General features: G+C 39.0%; 1 protein-coding gene across 2 annotated transcripts in view; it reads left to right on the forward strand.

Annotated features, from left to right (window-relative positions):
* The window catches only part of galnt1 (UDP-N-acetyl-alpha-D-galactosamine:polypeptide N-acetylgalactosaminyltransferase 1), an 84,458-nt gene that overhangs the window by 38,651 nt on the left and 26,347 nt on the right, over positions 1-19,460 (forward strand). For both annotated transcript variants that reach the window (XM_052015711.1, XM_052015712.1), the window contains exons 5-6: positions 12,821-13,028; positions 18,509-18,679. In XM_052015711.1, the coding sequence (XP_051871671.1) occupies positions 12,821-13,028; positions 18,509-18,679 (379 nt within the window). The remainder of the gene's footprint in view (positions 1-12,820; positions 13,029-18,508; positions 18,680-19,460) is intronic.

The following is a 19,460-nucleotide window of genomic DNA, read 5'->3' on the forward strand; positions in this document are numbered from 1 at the left end:
TCTGTTAGGAGATCCACACACATATATATTAAAAAAATAGAAGCAGGAGTAAGACCCTTATGCCTGCTCAGCCATAAAATAGGAACATGGCTCATCCTTTACCTCAATAGCACTTTCTTGCACTAATCCCATATCTTTTGATTTAATATCCAGAAATATGTAACACATTTCTTTTCTTTAATATGCTCAAGTGACTGAGCATCCTCAGCCTTCTGTGATAAAGAATTTCAAGGATTCACTACTGTTTGGGTTCAGAAATTTCTTATCTCTGTCTTGAATGGCCAGACTCTTAGTTCTAACTCCCAAGCCAGAGGAAACATTAATTCCATCCTGTCAAGCCCAATGAGAATTTTGTATATTTCAATGAGATCTAATCTCATTCTTCTGAACTCACGAGTGGAAGTATTTGAGAGGAAGAATTGTGACAGTCGGGTCAGATTTGTGAAAAATTGTTGCCTTTTTTTTTGGTTGTCATCCTTCATGTACAAGTTATTTGCTTTCCCCATGTTTCCATTGCCTGTTCATGCTGCAGTATGTTTTATTAACCCTACCTGCACCCCCCCAGCAGCTGGATCTTAGTCTCTTAGCTATTTCTAACTATTGTTTTGGCAAGCAGTAAAAGGATACTCGGGATCTAACTCCTAACTGCTGCCTCCCAACAGGTTTCCTGTGCATTCCTGCAAACCCTTCATTCTTTCCTGCATATCACACATGTAAGAAGATTTACACAGTGCATTAGTTTCAGCATCTAGCAATGTGATTTATAATAGGGTCAATGCAGCAGCATTATGGCAGGAGAAAGCATCTCATTTTCAGTCAGCAGTCTGTCATGAAAATTTCCAGAACTTAGTGCGTTACAATTGGTTTTAAAGGGTCAACACAGAACATGTTAAATTAACAATGGGGAATTTCTATTGTAATAATTAAAATCCCTTGGACATCCCTTGTGGAAGACACAAAAATGGTGTGTTGTCGTGAGGTGGGTAGTCCTAGGCTATAGAATGATGTTGATCAGCTGATCAATTTGGCAAGATAATGGCAGATGGAATTTAATCCTGATAAGTGTGATGTGATGCATTTCTGGGTATCTAACAAGGGTAAGGCTTATACTGTAAATAGTAGGGCCCTTGAGAGTAGTGAGGAACAAAGGAACTTTGGTCCACTAAGTCCAAAGATACCTGATCATGACAGCACAGGTAGATAGGGTGGTGAAGAAGATGCACAGGATGTTTCATTAGCTAGGGCATAGGGTATAAGAGTAGGGAAGTCTTGGTACAACCTTATAAAGCATTGGTTAGGAACACGGCTGGAATATTATGTGCAGTTTTGGTCACTACACTATAGGAAGGATGTGATTGCAAGGAGATTTCCCAGTTTGTGGCCTGGATTGAATATTTCAGCAATGATGATGGGCTGGATTTGTTTTCCTTGGAGGTGGGGGGGGGGGGGGGGGGGGGGCTCGATAGAGATTTACAAAATTATAACTGGCATAAATAGGGTAGGCAGTGAAAACTTTTCAACTTGGCAGATGTATGCAAGTCCATAAGGCATAGTTTTAAGGTGAGGAGTAAGAGGTTCAGAGGGGATCTGAGGAAGAATACTTTCACCCAGAGAACGGTTGCAATCTGGAACACACTCCCTGAGTAGATGGGGGAGGCAGGTACTCTCACATTATTTAAGAAGCATCTGATAAGCACTTGAATTGCCAAAACAGGAGGCTATGGATCAAGTGCTGGTAAACAGATAGGAAACTGTTAGTTGTGTGGACATGGTGGATCGAAGGCCCTGTTTCTGTACTGTATGACTCTTATGACCCTATGATTTGATAGGTCTTCCTTGGGATTAGTAGTTACAATTGGTAGAACTAATTTCAAAATATAATTGGGGATATTTATAACTAAACAGTGAAGTGAAATTCAGGCTTCGTCTTTGGAAAAATGTTTTAATTCAATTGGACTTGTCTTACATGCTAATGTTGTACTCAAACTGTCTTCTGTAGCAACTGGTTCTTGTGTCATATTGCAGATTCTCAAGTTACTAGGTTTTTAAAATGATGAGTTGAGTAAAATGGGAGGTAGAGGACTACATTTGATTATATTCACTAAATTGGAAGTATTAAGTGATGAAATAAATTAATGTATGTAAACATACAATATTTGGCCAAAATATTGTATCATCATGTAGGGCTGGATAGTACTTTGTGGAACTGCCCCCTCTACCCACTGCTGCTAAGTGCATCTTTGACTTTCACACTGAGATTAGATGCTGGAGCATCTGACCTCCCACTCTGCAGCTGGACTCACCACATGGCTCCTCCACTTCCTGCCAGCCACAGCTGCTGTATAAGCAGCAGCCTCATTTATTTGGATGGGTTACCAATCTTCACGTTAAGTTTTTATTTTTTATTTCACTTTTTATGGGTTTAGTTTTCTACAATGTTGTGTATTTAACTAAATTTATTGTGTTTTGTTCTCTTTTATTTTAATCCACTTCAACTGATTTTTAAATGCCCTGGAATTTAAAACTGCCCTCAGGCTTCAGGTCAGTGCTGAGGTGTTCTTGTCACCACTCATGGCCTGCTCCACATTGTAGAAGGCCGTGCAGTGGAGGCATCCAGCACAACCCATCCTGCAGTGTTGAATACAGCTGGTGAGTGGAGTCATGGGGAGTGGGGACAAGGTGGTTTTCTCCCAAAATATGGGGGCTGGTAGATAAATTGGCCACTGTGTGTAGATAATTGGAAGACTCTGAGGGGGAGGGGTACAGTTGATGTGGGTATGTGGAGAGAATAAAATGGGTTAGGGGATGGTTAGTGTGAAAATGAGTGGCTGATTAGCAACACAGACTCAGTGAGACAAGGGCCAGTTTCCGTATTGTATCTCACTATGACTCTCTACCTATGATAAATCTTGTTTGTTCAGTTAGTTTTTTAATCAATGCATCTGATTTAACATATTTGATCCAGAACATCACAAGTCCTTAACAGATTTTGAATAATCTAACCAATGGTTAGATCTTTTAAATCCATTTCTAATGCACAAGGGTCTAGAAATTTTCATGACATTTTGCTGACAAAGAATTAGAGGCTTTCTACTGCCATAATGCTGTAGCACTGATCCCACTATAAATCACATTGCTGGATACCGACATGAGTGCCGATGGTGCAGATCCTCTTGCAACCTGTTGGATATGTAGGGAGTTATAAGAGGGGTTGTGAATCTGTATGGGGAAAAATATGAAGCAGTTCCCATGAATTATTTTACTGTTTGCCTCTTATGTATCAACCGCTTTTAAAAACTAGTTAATAATGGATTCCATTACTGGAAGCTCTCTCACTTATAATTGATCAATGTGGTCTTTGATGAAAATGATAATCAGTACACAGATTTACTACTAAAATTTCACTTAAGTTTGTTTTTAAATTTAAACCATTATATTTGTACCAGCAAGTGACGTGCACACAGAGGAACAAATTTCAATCCATGACCTTTAGTTGGAACTAGAAAACATTAGAAAACAAGCATGTTTTATTCTGCAAAAGAGGAATGTTGCAGTGGACAAAGGGAGTGTCTGCGATGATGTGGAAACCAAGAGAAAATCAATGGTGCATATTAGTATCAGCTGAGAGGATTGCAAAGGCTTGCTAGTAGCAGCTATATTGACTGGAGGAGGTGTAAATAGAGGGAGATGAATGGAAAGAGAGGAGAGAAAGTTGCTGGAACTGTGAGGCACAGAACACAGCAGCTGCTGTAAATGTGAAGTAAAAGGTTTGTTGGGTGTTTCCAACAATCTCTTTTATTATAAAAAAAATACAATTATTCAGTATCTTGTCCACTATCTGTATATAATCTGATTTTAAATAACTGAAGATTACTTTAAAAAAGAATTAAGAATCATTCGCTTAGTTTCTCAGTAAATTTGAAACGTATTCAAGAGCTCTTAAGAGCAGTTGGTGGAAACTTGTAGTGATGCTTAGTTCACTTTGGGGATTGGGCATTTGTGATTTTTTTTAAACCAGTGCAAGAGATGTTGTACATAATTTGTGCCAAAAGCTGCAACATTTTGCATTTTTTTTCACAATCTTGGGAAACTTTTTAGCTCAAGAATTTTAACAATACTACTTAAAACTAGTTTTAATATATCTGTAAGGCTATGGGCTAAGGATTAACCAGATGGCTCCTTCAAAGAACTGCCGCAGGCATGGTGGGTCAAATGCTTTCTGTCCAGTCTCATTCCATAAATTCGATTAACCTCTTTGTAATAGTTTCATATTTTTTGGTTAACTTTTATTTTACAAATATTAGTTACGTTGTAGTACCCTTTCATCACTTAATGTAAATAATTTTCTTTAAGCACCATTTCATTTATCCTGTTTGTGCAATTTTTGTGAAATTTTTGCAGTTCTCTTGCTGTTGTGACACAAAACTATTTTGAGTGTAGAAGCAGTTGGTAAGATGGAAAGAATTTGGCAATCTTACTAAGATTGTATCTGTTGAAGAAGCTGTATTACTGTTCAATGATTTGCATCTAGTTCTGTGAAATTATCTAACTTATTATCATGTATTTATGAACAAATAGGAAACCTACCAATCTGCCACCTTGTAATTTTTTTCCATTTCAGGAAGAGCTTTCTTTCCTAGACTTATTATAGGTGAGAGCGTGCAAATTGCATTATAATACATTATAACATAGAACATTACAGCACATTACAGGCCCTTCGGCCCACAATGTTATGCCAACATTTTATCCTGCTTTAAGATCTATATAACCCTTCCCTCCCACATAGCCTGCCATTTTTCTATCATTCATGTGGCTATCTAGGAGTCTCTTAAATGTCCCTAATGTATCTGCTCCCACAACCTCTGCTGGCAGTGCATTCCACACACCCATCACTTTTTGTAAAAAAAACTTACCCCTGACATCCCCCTTATCTTCCTCCAATCACCTTAAAATTATGCCCCCTTGTGTTAGCCATTGTCTCCCTGGGGGAAAAAGTCTCTGACTGTCTGCTCGATCTATGCCTCTTATCTTGTACACCTCTATCAAGTCACCTCTCATCATCCTCCTCTCCAAAGAGAAAAGCCCCAGCGCACTCAAAAACTATCCTCATAAGAAATGTTCTCCAATCCAGGCAGCATCCTGGTAAATCTCCTCTGCACCCTCTCTAAAGCTTCCACATCCTTCCTATAATGAGGTGACCAGAACTGAACACAGTACTCCAAGTGTGATCTAACCAGAGTTCTACGGAGGTGCAACGTTACCTCGTGGCTCTTGAACTCAATACCCTGACTAATGAAGGCCAATGTGCCGCCTTAACAACCCTATCGACCTGCGTGGCAACCTTGAGGTATCTATGGACGTGGACCCCAAGATCCCTCTGTTCCTCCACACTGCTAAGAGTCCTGCCATTAACCTTGTATTCTGCCTCCAGCTTCAATCTCCCAAAGTGTATCACTTCACACTTTTCTGGGTTGAACTCCACCTACCACTTCTCAGCCCAGGTCTGCATTCTATCAATGTCCTGTTGTAATCTACAGCAACCTTCTACACTATCCACAACACCACCAACCTTTGTATCATCAGCAAAATTGGTAACCCACCCTTCCACATCCTCATCAAAGTCATTTATAAAAATCACAAAGAGCAGGGGTCCCAGAACAGAATACTCTCCATCTACCACCACCCTCTGTCTTCTATGAGCAAGCCAATTCTGAATCCACACAGCCAAGTTTCCCTGGATTCCATGCCTCCTGACTTTCTGAATGAGCCTTCCATGAGGAACCTTATCAAATGCCTTACTAAAATCCATGTACACCACATCTGCTGCACTACCTTCATCAATGTGCTTTGTCACATCCTCAAAGAGTTCAATCAGGCTTGTGAGACACGACCTGCCCCTCACAAAGCCATGCTGACTGTCCCTAATCAGCCTATGCTTCTCCAAATGCCCATAAATCCTGTCTCTAATGATTTGAGTGCAATCAATCTATCTAGTCTTTCCTCCTATGAATCATGTATAATCTCTTTGTCATAACATAGGCTAATTAGATCCTTTGAATATTTGGATAATACTTGTTTTGGATATTACTTGATTATGGCATCAGTTATGTGGATTTCTTAAAGATTGAGTAGAATCATGGTTTTCCTAATACACTAAAAGGTTTTCAAAAAATATATCATGTAATGTAGTTACTGCAACACAAAGGTTCTCTACAAGACTAATTTTCCAAAGGAGTTCTTGGATAGCAATTGTGACTAGATAATGGCAGGTCACTTCTTTGTTCTGTATCATTTTCAGTGCCCAATTCTGTGAAAAGTTCAAAACTTTGAACAACACATCACTGTTCCATATCCTCATGGGTGACAGTTTTCAGCAGTACGTGGTGATTCAGAATTGATGGGATCCTGTCAGAAAGTGTATTAAAGCTATTTGAATGCTGATGCCAAACTGGGGAAGGGATGAATATTTAGAGAACCTCTGCTGCTATTGACACTATGTTCATTTCACATGCTTAAACATTCCCTTTTATTTACTGTTTTGCCATTACCCAAAGACTTAGAGCTATTATTTCCAAAAAGAAACAAAGGTATATGCCTTCAGATTTTTTTTACAGCAATAGATTAAGGAAGAACCTTTCAATAATTCTTCTTAAAGCCTGACACCAGACTCCTGGAACTGACACTCTATTTTAAATTCTGTCACAGGAAGAGAGCAGACGGAGAAATAAAACATTCAAGGATGTTTTCAAAGCGTCCTTTGAAAAAAAAATGTAACATCCCCACTGACTCTGCAGGAATCTATGGCCTATGACCAGTCAAAGTGGAGAAGGAGCATGTGGGATGGTAATCAGAACAAGTTAATACATGGGGAGCACACAAAGCCCTGTGTAAGCAGCACCCCACCTCACAAGCTAACCTCCCACCCTGTCGGGCACTTCCTGCCACATCTGTGCAAGAGTCCAAAGTTCCTACATTAACATCATCAGCCACTCCAGAACCCATAAAACTGAGGTGGAAACAAATCCAAACTAATTCAGTCTCAGACTCTCGCTTCTCACTGCTTTGGTTAAGCAGCCAATGTAATCAAAGACCCCATCCACCTTGGACATTTCCTCTTCTCTTACCACCCCCCCCCCCCCCCCCTATTGGGCAGAAGATACAAAAGCCTGAAAGCATGTACCACCAGGCTTCAAGGACAGCTTCTATCTCACTACAGCACACACAAAATGCTGGAGGAACTCAGCAAGTAGGGCAGCAACTATGGAGGGAAATGAACAGTCGACGTTTTGGGCTGAGACCCTTCATATAACAATAGTCCCACTGTTATTAGACTATCGTGCAGGTCCATAGTACGATAAGATGTATTCTTGACCTCAAAATCTACTTCATTATGACCTTGCACCTTATTGTCCATTTACACTGCACTTTCTCTGCAGCTGTAACACCTTACTATGTTGTTGTTTTCCCCTTGTACTACCTCAGTGCACTGATGTGATGAAATGATCTGCATGGATGGCATGGAGAACACAGTATTTCACAGTACCTCAGTGCATGTGATTATAATAAACCAATTTACTGTGAGAAAGAAGATAAACGTAATGAGTCATCGCCATAGCTTGATCACTGAAATTCATTTTTCCTGACAGTTTAGAGTTTTAGCGAGTTTGCTGCATATGCCAATCAGTGAGCATAAACAGCTTGAATTTGCATCACACGTTTCATGCATGAAAATATTCCAAGATGCTTCACAGGAGAGCTCATTAATTAAACTTGACACCATGGCACAGATATGTGAACAAACAATCAACAACTCCGTCACAGCTGGTTTTGAGGAGTTCACAAAAGATGAAAAAGAAGGGTGGCACTGATTCTCCCCAGATTCTGCCACTTACCGACACACTAGGGGCAATTTATAGTGGCCAATTAACCAACCAAACCATACATCTTTGGTACATAGGAAAAAAAACTGGAGCATCCAGAGGAAACCCATGAGTTCACCGAGATCATGCAAACTTCACACAGGCAGCATAGAGATCAGGGTTGAACTTGGGCCACTGGAGCTGTGAAGCAGTAGGTCTATTACCTGCACCACTGTGCTATCTATTCAGAATTGTCCGCCCATTAAGTTATATGTGCTTTGATGTTCTGGAGTTCAGAAAAATAAGTGTGATTTCAATCAGATATTTCAAATTAAGATTTTGACAGATTAGATGCTGAGAGGCAGTTTCCTCTGACTAGAACCAGTGATCAAGGACTTGGGATTTTAGACCTGAAATGATATGATGATAAATTTCCCTCCCATAGGGCTATAAGTCTGCGATTATTTGAACTTTTTTTTAGTATAGTGGTCAATTAACCAAAATAATAGAAGAATATGGGAGTTAGGTGACATTTGCTTGACATTTGCACATAAATTCTAGCAATAGTTCTGATTTTGGACACTTTGGGAATTTGTACATGTAGAGAAAAGGTGGGAAAATGGAATTGGATAGAAAGTCAGTCATGATTTGTGTTGAAAGGCAGAGCAGGCTCGAAGGGCTACATTTTGAGGCATGATTATATTTCTTGGGTTCTTAGTGTTCAGGACTAATAACAAATCAGTTGTAGGTTTCATGCACGATGTGATTTATCGTAGTTCAGGATCCTTTAAATTCCAGTGTAGCAAAAGGTATATTTAACAATAACATTTTTTTTGTACCAAATTGCATCTAGTAATACAAAATTAAACTTGCTACCCTTCAATCGTCCTGATTTCCAAATGTGGATACTATGCACATCCTTTCAGCTAATTTATCAATATAAATTGTGAATAGCTGAAGTTACAACAATGAGCACCCCGCTAGTTAGAGCTCCCCAATCTGACAATGATACATGTATTGCCAATCCTCTATCTGTGCCTGATAAAGGTGCCAAGATCTATAGATACGGGCCAGGAGTTGAGGGGGAGAGCCTCAGAATTTTTTGCACTTCAAATCACAAATTTCACTGAGGTGATGAGAATGCGGATGAATGATATTTCACAATCTCACAGGAGGCAGAGAGGCGGCTTTGGCTTTTTGGCATTAGCAAAGATGGGAACTAGGAGACAAAAGTGCTCAGGAAATATTGCAAGGTAAAGGAAACCATGCAGGTAATTAAAATCTCAAGCTTTGGGGGCAAAAAAAAGTTTATAATTTTCAAGTAAAAATTATAAATTCCAGTCTTACAGGGAAGATATTCTATTATTCTATTTTAAATACACAGTGGTAATTTTGACAAGGATAGTAACATTAAAAATTCTTGTATTTGCATGTAGAAGTTAAATTAATTGATAAATAACCTGTGTCTGGGAAGGGCTTTCTTTTATTTGGGTCTTATTCTGAGCATGTAACTTTTAAATTGCATTTTGGTATCTCTGCCTCTTTCAGTTTTTAATATGAGGAGCTATGAAGGTATTGTTCAAAACAAAAGCTGTTCCTACAAGTAACTTTTCCAAGTTTAGAGGTGCTACTGTAATCAAATATATGAAAAGAAATTGGAGGATTAGATAAAAAATGTATGCAGCATGTGGATCAATATTCTCTGATTTTTTTAAATCCAGAATTGATCTACTTTGTCTTTTGGTGGCTAAGTTGGATTCTTTGACCACGTTGTTTGCACAAGGAATTGGAATTTTCTATTGCTTAAGCACATGATAGCACCTGCTGATATCATTTGAAGTTCAAAAATAGAAACCTTTCTATTATCATCTTAAATGCTATGCCAGCTAGGGTGAACTGTGTCCACTTTATCTAATGCAAAACTTGGCAGTTCTCACATTGCATACAAGTTCTTGCTCCATGTAAATTTGAAAGGTAATGAAGGTGCCATCCCATAGCTGTATGGGGTTGTTTTATTACTGTGTAAACAAAAGCTAAATCTTTAAGAGCACTCTTTCAACTGTTTGATGGGAAATTAAAACCAACTGCTATTGGCTGTCTTTCCTCCTCTTGTTTGACAGTCCCTTGGGATTGCAAATGACTTGTTTTCAGCCCAGTTTTGTGGATTCTGAGGTGGGCTGATAAGGTCAGTGGGGGGCAGATGGAGGAGGAGGTGCTTGATGGGGTGGATGACTGAGTAATGTGGGAGACGTGTATTCCTTATGTTGTTTACCTTGAGCTTCTCAGTTTGCCCAATGAATAAACTCGAGGTTCTCAATGCCATTCAGAATGCCACTCCTCCATTTTGAGCAGTTAGTGGTCATTATGCAAGGTGCAGGTGTGTATGTGTGCACATATTAGTGAAAGTTTTGTCCAATGTTAGTTGTTGCACTTGGGTGAAAAGATTTGTGTGTATGATTTTAAGAGAGAAAAAAATGTGTACATATAGATAACCTTCAAAGTTATGTTCAGATTGTTTATAGTGCAGACTTTTAAAAGTATTACCCCTTGTTTGCATGTCCACTTTACACAAATAATTGAAAGTAGGAAGGCAAGTTGCAGAAAGAAATGCATATACCCAGAAAATGATGAGTTAATTTCAAGGGCCCACCACCATAAACCTTGGTAGCATGTGATACCCAAAATGTTGTATACTACTGAATAGGCTTTACACAATAAAACTGCTTCACAGTGTACAGTACAGTGATGCAAAGGAAATCAGTAAGAGTAGGGTGGGGATGGTATATAGTTTGTGGGAACAGGAATAGGATTGGTAGAAAGATAAGCTGGGCAGCATTGAAAATGGGTGTGTGATCAGTGTGCAAGTTGTATAACAGATTGATAAGAGTTGAGCTGAAGTTTGGGAGGTTGGTAAAGGTGTTGGGCTGGGTTTTCCAAAAAAAATGAGAGAGTGGCAGGGGGAGGGAAGAGAAATGGAGAACCAGATAATTACAATACCTAGAGTGAACCTATCAACTGTAGATCCCAGTGCTGAACTTTGTTGGCCTTCACAGCGAATTTGGGTCTGCTTCTCTGATTGGCCCAAGCCATCCTTTGCTGACGCATGTGTCGATAAAAATCCCAGAAATAGCATTCACGAGCACACAGTTGGACATCATTGTGCATGTTTGGGGTGCTCCATCAGGTAAATGGAGGCCTTGGAATGAAAATCGCAGACATTATATTACTCAGTAAGTCCATGATTTTTTTCCCTTTGCTTTTCATATTCTATTGAAATTTAATTGCAAATATAATGTTTACACAATCCATTTTCTGGCAATGGAATTCTCTATTTTATGACTGTGTTTCTTTTAAGTAACCACTTAAAAGTAAGGAGATAATTCTTAAATCTGTGGGTAAACTCTTTGATTAGATCAGAATTCAAAGATTGTTCTTAAAGCAGAATGCCAAAAATTCGAAATTTTTTTTAAAGAACATTTGCCATGAAATTGAATACACTGGCTGCTATTTAAATGCAGTATTATATGATGGAAGTATTTTTTCAAGATGTAGTTATAAGTTAGAATGATTTTCTTTCTGTCTACTCTTCACCTTTCAATATTTAGAGCATTGATTGAGATGATTGAAATGTTTAGAAGCTGTTGAAAAGCAGTAGTAATGCTATTGAAAGCATTTTGTAAATGAAGAAATACTGCTTTTATTTGGTTTATGGATAATGACTTTACAATTGCTATTCCACTACCAAAAAGATCAAACTATGATGTGATGGGGGGAAAAAATGTGACTATACAGTATCATTTTGCTCAGCATGTGCATAAATGTATACATGCTTAGAAATAATTATGCAACTTGTCCTGCTCAAGAATTTGAAACGAATTTCACATTTTTGATAGTGATGTTAAGGAAGTTAATTTGTAGTGGAAAATTCAAATGAGTTATGCAATTCATTATGAAATGTCCTTCCTTTATCTTTCAAAGCATGTAATTATTTATTCTAACTTAGTAAGGAACTTGTAATTTGTTTTAATTCGTTCTTGGCATGTGGACATCACTGGCAGCTTACCGTCCATCTGTATTGCCTCTGAACATTCGACAGTTAACAGTCAACACATTGGTGGGGCTAGAATCAAATATAAGCCGAACAAGGATAGATTTCCTTCCCTGATAGGCCTTAGTGAGCCATGTGGGTTTTTAATCACTATTCCATAGTTTCATGTTTACTATTATTAAGGGTAAGTTAAATTAGCATATAAAATAATTTCATGCATGTGCTAACATTAATGTGATATGACCAGTATCTGTACCTATCAAAGCATGAATAAATTTGGCATAGTTGGTGGGCATTATGGCTGAAAGCATTTCTGGCTTCATCTGTTGCTCTGAGAAAGGTATTTGCAGAAGAAGAAAATGCCAGATTAATTTCATCTCCCACATCCACTACCGACCCAGGGTTACTGAGTTTAGTATGTTGTAACTCCATCACTGTTTTAACTGAGATTAGCCAGGTCAGCACAAACCAGTAATTGAGTGTAACATTGTTGGTACTTAAACAGAACAATGTGAAAGTGTTGTTTCCCAATTACAACTGCATTTTGTTTTGTAAACTGGATTGAAGCAATTGTTAGCCTGTTTTCATTGGCAATGGAAATTGGTGGAAGATTGAAATTGATATCTTCATACATCTGACAGTATCAAACAATATGAAATAAATTTATTGGCACAGCATACGAGCATTTCTTTCCACCAACTTCAAGACTGAATTGAAGAAACAATTGCCAGCCCAGCATTTTTAAATGCTGTGCTTTGGTTTTTAAAGAAAAATTGAAATGCATCTTTTTGGCACAAATAATTTGAATACATTACTTTAAAAAGTGTAATGCCTTTAGGATTGTTATACTTTTTAAATTTTCAAAGGTAATTTGTGTGCAATCTTAGCTGAAAAGAATTGCATTGTTTTCCAGATTTTTTGAACAAGCCTTTAGAGAAATATGTGAAGAAATTGCAAGTACCAATTAGAATTCTGCGCATGGAACAGCGCTCGGGTTTGATTCGAGCAAGACTGAAAGGGGCTGCAGCTTCTACTGGACAAGTTATCACTTTCTTGGATGCACATTGTGAATGCACAGTGGGCTGGCTGGAACCACTACTAGCAAGGATTAAAATGAACAAGTAAGAATAATTTTGTATAAGAACGTTATGGTTAAAGTTTCGATTGCATTTCAAAGGTTTCTAAGAGTTTTGAACAGATGCACAGAATAAAAAGGAAATGAACACACTTCACAAATATGAAATTAGTTCTGAACTTTAGCCATCATGTACAGAACTAGGCTTAATAAACAGTAAACAAAATGAATGACCAATTTATTGCTATAGGAGCTGAGATTAGCCAAGACACTGTGCTCATCTTTGAACTTTGCCAAGGAATATGGATTAGCTCTCTAAAGCAGTTTTGTTCAGCATTTCATGCAAAAAAAAATTGCATTCCTGGCAGCTCCCCTCAATATAGCATTAAAAGTATCACTGTAAATTATACGTAGAGTGTTTCAGAGGGTCAGAACCTATTAAGTGCTGCTAACTGAGCTGAAATTTAAGATTAATTTATTTAGTCTGTAAAGCTTGCTTGTAAATCTAGCAATTTGTATTTGGTTATGGATTATTATGCATAATCTGTTGAATAGGAATGTAGGAATTAGAATTGGGAATGGGACATTTAGCCTTCAGTCCTAATGGCCATTCATTAAAATTATGGATCTTCTACCTCAACTTCTATGCTCATATCCCTTGATTGCCTTAATATCTAGAGAACTACCCATCTCTGCTTTGGATGAACTCGGTGACTGAGCCTCCACACCTCCCCAGGGTATGGAATTTCAAAAATTCACAACACCATGAGTGAACAAATTTCTCATATCAATCCTAAGTGTTCTACTGCTTTTTCTGATTCTGTGACCCCTAATCCTAGACTACTCGGCCAGGGTTAAGCATCCTATCTATTTGCACCACCGCTGCACGCTGCACCCCCCACCCCCCAAGCCTTAGAGGAATTCTTGGAAGTTTCATTAAGATCTAGAAAGATCGTTAGTCCCCTACTCCAATTTCAGGGAATGCCTTCCTGTGGAATAATATGTCTAGTGAATTATTCAGCCTACCCCTCTTTTAATAGCTTCTGAGGAACTTCGATATTAGAGTTGTGTGATCTGCAAATTCACTTGTTAAGAGTTATTGGCTGTCGAACAGTTGATGTGGATAACTTCGACTCTTTCCCTGAAGTGCATGAAGTTTAAAGGAAATTTCTGCATGTTCTTTTTCGTACTTGTGTAACTGCTTAATTCTGTCAGTCATTGGCGCAGGTGGAATTTTTTGTATACCTATTTCACATTTTCCTCTGAAGGCACAACAGAAAATGCGCTGAAGCCATTAAAGTAATTCTGATAACCCTTTTGCGTTTGTGTCAGCAGCAGAACCTTGGCTGTAAATAATTTGGGAGAGGCATCTCACCTTTTGAGTGGGATTGCTCATATGGATGGATTAGTCGGATTGTTCCACCAAAATTATTTCAATTGATCATGTATTTGGTCATGATGATTAGGTCAAGAGTTTGAATGGAAATTGGCTCTCTGATTAGTTAGAACATAGGACATTACAGCACAGTACAGGCCCTTTGGCTCACAATGCCGTGCTAACCTTTTATCCTGCTGTAAGATCTATCTAACCCTTCCCTCCCACATAGCCCTCCATTTTTCTATCATTCATGTGGCTATCTAAGAGTCTCTTAAATGTCCCTATTGTATCTGCCCCCACAGCCTCTGCCGGCAGTGCCTCCCATGCATTCACCACTCTCTCTGTAAAACAAAAAAAAATTGCCTCTGACATCCCCCCACCCCACTCCACCCCCCCCCATACCTTCCTGCAATCACCTTGAAATTATGCCCCCTCGTGTTAGCCATTTTCACCCTGGGAAAAAGTCTCTGACCGTCTACTCGATCTATGCCTCTTATCATCTTGTACACCTCTCATCATCCTCCTCTCCAAAGAGAAAAGCCCTAGCTCACTCAACCTATCCTCATAAGACATGCTCTCCAATCCAGGCAACATCTTGGTAAATCTCCTCTGCATCCTCTCTAAAGCTTCCACATCCTTCCTATAATGAGGTGACCAGAACCGAACACAATACTCCAAGTGTGATCTAACCAGAATTTTATAGAGCTGCAACATTACCTGGCAGCTCTTGAACTCAATACACCGACTAATGAAGGCCAACACACCATACGCCTTCTTAACAACCCTATCAACCTGTGCGGATCAACCAACCTTTAACTAATAGTGCTTGCAACAATGTGGTCCACTTGATTAGTACCCCATCTTTTACCCAAACATTCATGCTCTCTACCACTGGCACACAGTGGCTGCAATATGTACCATCTACAAAATGCATCTCGACTGGTCCTCTATGCTGCTCTGACAACACCTTACAGGCTTGCAAATTTTACTTTCTGGTACATGGGAACATGAACATCTGTAGGTTTCCCTCAGAGTTGCATACTACTTGACTGGGAAATATTTTGCTGTTCCTAATGCCAAGAATGTAAGAAGTAGTAGCAGAAGCTGACTATGTAATCCCTCAATTCTTTTCCTCCATTAAGTAAAATGGTTTATCTTGTATTATCTCCACTTTCTTTCTTGATTCCCTAGTGTCCAAAAAAATCTCTCAATCTCAATCTTGAGTATAGTCCACATCTGAGTATCTACAGCACTCTGGGGCAGAATTCCAAAGATTTGCAATTCCCTGAGTAAAGAAATTTCTCATTTAATATTTTTGTGCCTGAACCTATATCCTGATCTTGTTCCCTAATCAAAATTCTTCATGCCCGAAAGAGAGGCTTGCAGCATCTTATCCTGTTCACCCATTCATAACCTTTTGTTTGAAGGGAAACAACTTTCATTGTTCTAAACTCCAATGAGAATAATCAGGATTACTCAACCTGCTCCTATAGGACAGTCACCTAATCCAAGGAATCTATCTAGTGAACTTCTACTGGATTGAATCCATTCCTCCTCCGTTCTTTTGGCAGAGACCAAAACAAAAATAGGTGGGTCCCCTCCTGGTTCCATCCACCTTCTACCCACACATTTCACCCACTGAATCCATTCCACCCCCCACCCCCACTTCTGGTTCAATCTGCCTAGCTCTCCCCCAGTGCTTCCCATTATCCTTATCTGATTCCAGCACTGGCAGCCTTTGTGTTCCTGCTCATCATCCTCCTGTCTCTGCCTTCACTCTGCCCTCCCCCACCTGGCTCCACCTGCCTCCACCTATCATCCACCAGCCTTTGTCTCCCAAATTCAACCCCTCTCACTCCCCAATCTGGCTCCATCTGCCCATCATCCATCACCAATCCTCAGTCCACCTATCACCTACAGCCTCCTGTCTCGCCACCCCCCCTCTAATTTTTAGACTGGCTATCTTCCCTCTCCACACTCATCCTAATGCAGGGTTTTGACCCAAAATGTTGACAATTCCTTTCACCCACAGATGCCGCTTGACCCACCGAGTTCCCCCAGCAGATTGTTCGTTGCTGCAAATTTCAGCATCTGCAGTCTCCTCTATCTTTTGCCTTGTGTTGCAAGGCAATGGAAGTACAACATTATATATGACTTCCAAATTGCTTGTTCTGCCTACATGTTAACTTACTGTATTTCATAAGCCAGCACATCACTGTTCCCTGTTTTCACATTTTAAAGAGAAATCTGTTAGTGCTCATTTCTATTAAATGAATATCCTCACATTTTCTTGTCAAGTTTTGCCAACTCTCTTAACCTCTGTACCTTGGAAGATTCTAGAGCTGCTTGCAATTAATTTTCCCACCCAGATTTGTATTGCCAACTAATTTGGATTTGTTACATTTGCTTTCTCCTGTCAATGTACTTGCTGACCATCCTTAATTGCCATCTTCACAAATTACTGTGAGAAGCTGAAAGGCCAGTACCGATTTTTTTTGTGGCATCTGCCAGTGGTTATTCCACTTGGGCCATTATTAAATTGTTTTTCTGTGGAGTCCAATGGTGGGAAAACTAAGTCACATGAGTGGTAACCCACAGACTTGAATGAACAATCTAGAGATGAGAATTCAAATACTTTTTGTATATATATAAAATCCAAATACAAAAATGGCAGTTTATGGGTTTTAAATTCAGATTATATCTAGAATTAAAGAAACAAGCCATTGGAAATCATGCCCCAAATTACCAATTTGTTTGTAAAAATCCATCTCTTCACTGATTCCTTCAGGGAAAGAAATCTTGTATAGGATTCCAGACTGGCCTATGTGATTACCTCTCCAATGCTCTCTGAACTAGCCAAGCATGTCACTTAGTTAAGGTGCAATTTGGGATGGACAATAAATGTTAGCCTTGTCAGTGATGCCCAGATCTTGGTGGGGGGGAAAAAGAATCAAAAGTTACTTAATACGATATGTAGAAAAATGTATTTAGTGATTAATGTATCCAGTGTTCAATTCTGTAATGTTAGATGATTTAACAGTTTGCCACCTCCATATCCAAATGAATGAAAAACATATGAATGTTCAAAGGCAGGAATCGCTGAAATTTGGTAAATAGATGCAATAAAAGATTTAGAAGGCAAAAAAAGGCAAGGGGCCTGAGGTACAAGATAAGATATCTTTATTGGTCACATGTACATCGAAACACACAGTGCAATGCATTTTTTGCGTGGAGTGTTCTGGGGCAAGCCCGCAAGTGTCGCCATGCTTCTGGCACCAACATAGCATGCCCACAACTTCCTAACCCGTACGTCTTTGAAATGTGGGAGGAAGCCAGAGCACCTGGAGAAAACCCACACAGACACTGGGAGAACGTACAAACTCCTTTCAGACAGCAGCCAGAATTGAATTCAGGTCGCTGGCGCTGTAAAGTGTTATGCTAACCGCTACACTACTGTGCCTTCAAATGGGTGAAAATTTACAGTTATCTAAAATTCTGGTTAAATTCTATTTAGAGAATTGTGCTAAGCTTGGGCACTGTACCTTGGGGAGGAAATGTATTGCTTTTCAGGTGCTGCACAGAAAACTTGGGAGGCTGCATATGAAATGAAGCTAAAAGGTAAAATAATGTCTTGATTCGAGTTCAAAGACATGAACACAATGGAAGATGCAACCCTTACAATAAAATAAACTGGTAACAGTATTCAAGATCTTCCACAAAGAAATTCAAATCCCAGGATAACGTGTGGAATTTAATATTCAATTAATAATCTGGAAATTAAAAATCTTGTTATTGGTAATGATCACTACAGCACTTCACATTTTATAGAAAACTCAGGTTCACTGGGGAGGAAATCTACCAACTTCAGTCTGGCCTGTGTTTGATTCAGGTACCATCAAAGTGGTTGATTCTTAAATGGCTTCTGAAATGGCATAGCAAGGGAAGGGCAGTGAATGCTGGCCAGTGAATCACAGATCCTGAAAAATAAATTTTAAAAAAATGTATTAATAGCAAAACAAAAATGCAAACATTTCCTTTATGAAAGACCTTTGTCATAATTATACTGTATCTCATCAATGCCACATTAATTCAGTGGAGCTATATTTATTATAATGCACGCTTGCTTAAAACTACTTTTGTTCCACCAGGAGTACTGTGGTGTGCCCGATCATTGATGTGATTAGTGATGACACGTTTGAGTATATGGCAGGATCGGATATGACTTATGGTGGATTTAATTGGAAACTGAACTTCCGTTGGTATCCTGTACCTCAGCGAGAGATGGATCGAAGGAAAGGAGACCGAACAATACCAGTAAGGTACGTGCCAGTGGTTTTGTTCTTTTTGATACGTGTGTAGTAGATAAGGGGACAATGTAGCAATAGTACATTACTGTAGTGCTGCTTTATGTTGCGCTTTGATAATTCCTTAAGACGTGACCTTGGTCCTAAGTGTTTCTTTAGTTGTGTACAAAACCAATCTATGTAAAGGCATCATGCTTCACGCATGCTACTAAACTAATAAATGAACAGTTTACCATTTTCAATAAAGGTGCATTCAATAATCCTGCACATTAATTGAGGCTATATTTTTTAATCATTTACACTGTTGATGGCAATTCATCTACAACAGCCAAGGTTTAAAATCTATAGTTTTCTTTTGAAGCTCTACTTTCAGCAGTCAAGTGGGAAATATTTTTGAGAGGGATACATTTCTGATGACCTGATTAGAATTTTATATTACATTAAAGACAAATTAATTAAGTTTGAGCATGTAGACAAAACACTCCATTGGATATGTAGTTTGACACCGTTATTCAAATTGTTAGAATAACTGTATCACTTAATGTCAATTAAATTTGTAACAATTTGTCCCGGTGAGGCAGAGAAAGAATGGCAGGATGAAGGAACCATGGGTGACGAGAGGTGGAACATCTAGTTAGGAGGAAGAAGGCAGCATGCATAAGGTGTAGGCAGCAAGGATCAGATAGGGCTCATGAGGAATATAGGGTAGCAAGGAAGGAACTTAAGAAGGGGCTGAGGAGAGCAAGAAGGGGACATGAAAAGGCCTTGGCGTGTAGGGTTAAGGAAAATCCCAAGG

This window comes from Pristis pectinata, chromosome 5 (assembly GCF_009764475.1).
Source record: "Pristis pectinata isolate sPriPec2 chromosome 5, sPriPec2.1.pri, whole genome shotgun sequence".
NCBI lineage: Eukaryota > Metazoa > Chordata > Chondrichthyes > Rhinopristiformes > Pristidae > Pristis > Pristis pectinata.